This window comes from Pinus tabuliformis, chromosome 3_1 (genome assembly GCF_031772625.1).
Source record: "Pinus tabuliformis cultivar Carrire ecotype Pingquan chromosome 3_1, CPIR1, whole genome shotgun sequence".
NCBI lineage: Eukaryota > Viridiplantae > Streptophyta > Pinopsida > Pinales > Pinaceae > Pinus > Pinus tabuliformis.
Genome location: NC_142301.1, coordinates 476,175,814 through 476,178,706, shown reverse-complemented (window position 1 = coordinate 476,178,706; position 2,893 = coordinate 476,175,814). Strand labels below are relative to the sequence as shown.

At 37.0% G+C, this 2,893-nt stretch overlaps 1 protein-coding gene across 1 annotated transcript; it reads left to right on the top strand.

Moving 5' to 3' along the window:
* Window positions 1-1,759: 1,759 nt before the first annotated feature.
* LOC149187848 (uncharacterized) lies at window positions 1,760-2,599 on the top strand. Its single transcript, XM_089409792.1, has one exon. The coding sequence runs from the start codon at window positions 1,760-1,762 to the stop codon at window positions 2,597-2,599; it is 840 nt and encodes a 279-aa protein (XP_089265918.1).
* Window positions 2,600-2,893: the final 294 nt, after the last annotated feature.

Genomic DNA, 2,893 nt, shown 5'->3' with positions numbered 1-2,893 from the left:
GGTGGGTAGTTAACCCCAACCCTTGGGCACATGCCCCCATACGACCATAAATTTCAAGATTTTAGGGGTTAGTGGCAATTTTTAGTGTCCAACAATTTCGCGCATTGGGCGAGATTGTAGGCCAGTTTTCCACGCTGATTTCATGTTTTGGGCGCTCAAGCCAAGTTTGGGTTAAATTAGAGGATGGTTAGCTATGAAAGAATGGAAAAACTTGAAAGAAGCATAAATTTTTCAGCTTTTGGCCAAATGAAGTGCAAAAAGAGTCTAGATGGGGGTTTTCGACAATTCTAGATCCATTGGCAGCATGTTTTTACATTTTGAGCATTGTAAATATTTTTAGACACAAATTTTAGAAATTAATGAAAGAACCAATATTGGAAATTGGACTAGGAGATGTATCCCATGGGATGGGTGAAATCCTTTATCATGTTTGTTGTTATGTGTTTTTGATATGGTATTTTTTCTTTGTTTTGGTTGTTAACTAAGTTTAAAATTTTTTTTTTTATGTGTTATGTAACTTGATCCATTACTCAAAATACATAAATTTTCACTTGCAATTTTGTATATCACCTTCAAGTTTCCATTACAGACCATGTATTCATCAAGTACTAAAAGGGATTAAATCTCTTGAGTTGTAAATATGTTTCCAAGCTTTGCATTATAAAAAGAGGTTTTCCTATAATGATATTTGATCCCTCTTGAATTCTGGTATATGGCCTTGTGGATTGAATCATTCTACAACTCCAAAGACATCTTTTTAGGCTCATTATACAAGCCAGTATGAGGGGATGTGTAATTCCATCCATGCTCAACTTGGAGTAGACATTTTTACCTTAAAAAAATACTTTAAATATCAAAAATTTCAAGTATAATAAAAAAATAAATGATTATACATATTTAGTTTGTTTTAATTAAACTAATTAAAAAACATTAATAATATCGTTCTCACTATGCTCACTTTGTTCATTATTAATATTACATTGAAATATGAAAAAATGCGGTAATAATATTGTGGGCTAATAAAATAGTCACTTAAAGTTATTGAGAACATATCTATATATATATATATATATATATATATATATATATATATATATATATATATATATATATGTATGTATTCTTGAAATGTTTGAATTGGTCTAGTATTTTACACTTTGATCCTTTTTTAGGTATATAATTTTTGTTTGAATCAACCAAATTTCTTTTGGACTTATATGTTTAAATTATATACTATGTAACGTTCAAAAATACAATTTAAACAATAAAAAGTACATATCGTATTTTACACTTAAAAGAATATTTTCAGAGGATTCCCCTCAACTCATATTACATCTGTACTTAAGATGAATTGACACTAATCTATGAGCCGAAAAAACCTATCTCTGTATAGCAATTTAATTACCAAAGTTTATTGGTTTTTCAAAAATGGGGGGGGGGGGGGGGGGGGGGGGGAGTGGATAGGAAAGGGCGATGTACGGAAGAGCTTAGGGTTAGGGTTTCGGCAAGGTTTGCCTCAGGCGGACCTGGGCCTAGACAGGGTGCAGGGATAGCTTGCAGCGACCTACACGAGATTAGGACAAGTGAGAGCTTCGGGTTGATTGGAGGGAGGTAGACAGAAAACAGGCAGGACTAATAAAAGAAATGAAAGAGCTGGTGGGGGGGAGAGATCCTCTGTTATAAAAATGTAGCAGCAGGAGAGACAAGTAGGAATGGATTGAACGAAGGCACAGGGAAATGAAACAAGGACGCGCCAGTCATGGGGGCTCGATGGCAAGCAAGGTTGGGTTACAGATGCCTGCCTAGAGAAATGGAAAAACCCAGGTTTGTAATCCCAAACAACAAACTCGAAGAATATAGAGGATATATGAAAGATCACACCTTGATCTGTAAGTTTGTGGGGACATGTCCGACTGAGAAAGAACTGGCCAAATGGATCCAACAGAGATGGAAGTCCAAGGGACATATTGACCTAAAATTAGGGGCTAAGGGCTTCTTTACAGTGATTTTCGCCAATCTGGAAGATAAAGAGAGAGTCTTTGAGAAGGGACGCTACTTCTTTAACAATGCATGCCTCTTTATGAGACACTGGGAAGAATGCTACAACCCAGATAAGGAGAAAATGTTAGCAACACCAATATGGATCAGACTGTTTGGACTCCCAATCAAATTCTTGGATTCAGAGATTCTGGAAGGTATCAAGAACTCAACTGGGACTTTTGTCAATGTGGCAGAAACCACCAGAAGAGGTAGATATATGTCCTACGCCAGGATTTGTGTATACATGAATATTATGGAACCCCTTCCGGACTATATCGAAGTGGAATATCACAATGAGGAGTGGCAACAACCAGTGGATTATGAGCACATCGCATTCCGCTGCAGAAGATGCCATGAATACGACCATCTTTTCAAATCATGCCCTTTGAATGCTAATGGAGAAACAAAATATCTAAGGAAAAAGGAGGATGCCAGGAAGGAGGAAGCGACGAGTGGGGAGGATGATGAAGGGTTTAAAAAAGTGCCTCGTCGGAGAAAACCCCAAAAAGGACCGCCTAATAAAACACCACCCTCTACAGAATTAACCCAGAAAACCTAGAATAAGTTCGAGATACTACAAGAAGAGGACATGGAGGCAGAAGGTGGTGACAGCGAAGAAGAAACCACAAAGCCTATAAAGGAAGACAAAGGAAAAAATAAAATGCAAACAAGTATGGAACTAGAGAAATAAGGGGAAAGATCAGAAAACCCTCAAGACTAGACCCAAATGGAGATCGATCCACAAAAGGATAAAGGAAGCGAGGAGGAGGAACAAGTCATGAAGAGACTTCTATACGAATGGAGGAATCTGGATGAAAGATTCATCCTAGAAGACCAAAAGCAATTATACAAA

Bases quoted from the DNA above. Each gene is read 5' to 3' on its own strand.
- LOC149187848 (XM_089409792.1), top strand. From the start codon at position 1,760: ATGGGGGCTCGATGGCAAGCAAGGTTGGGTTACAGATGCCTGCCTAGA.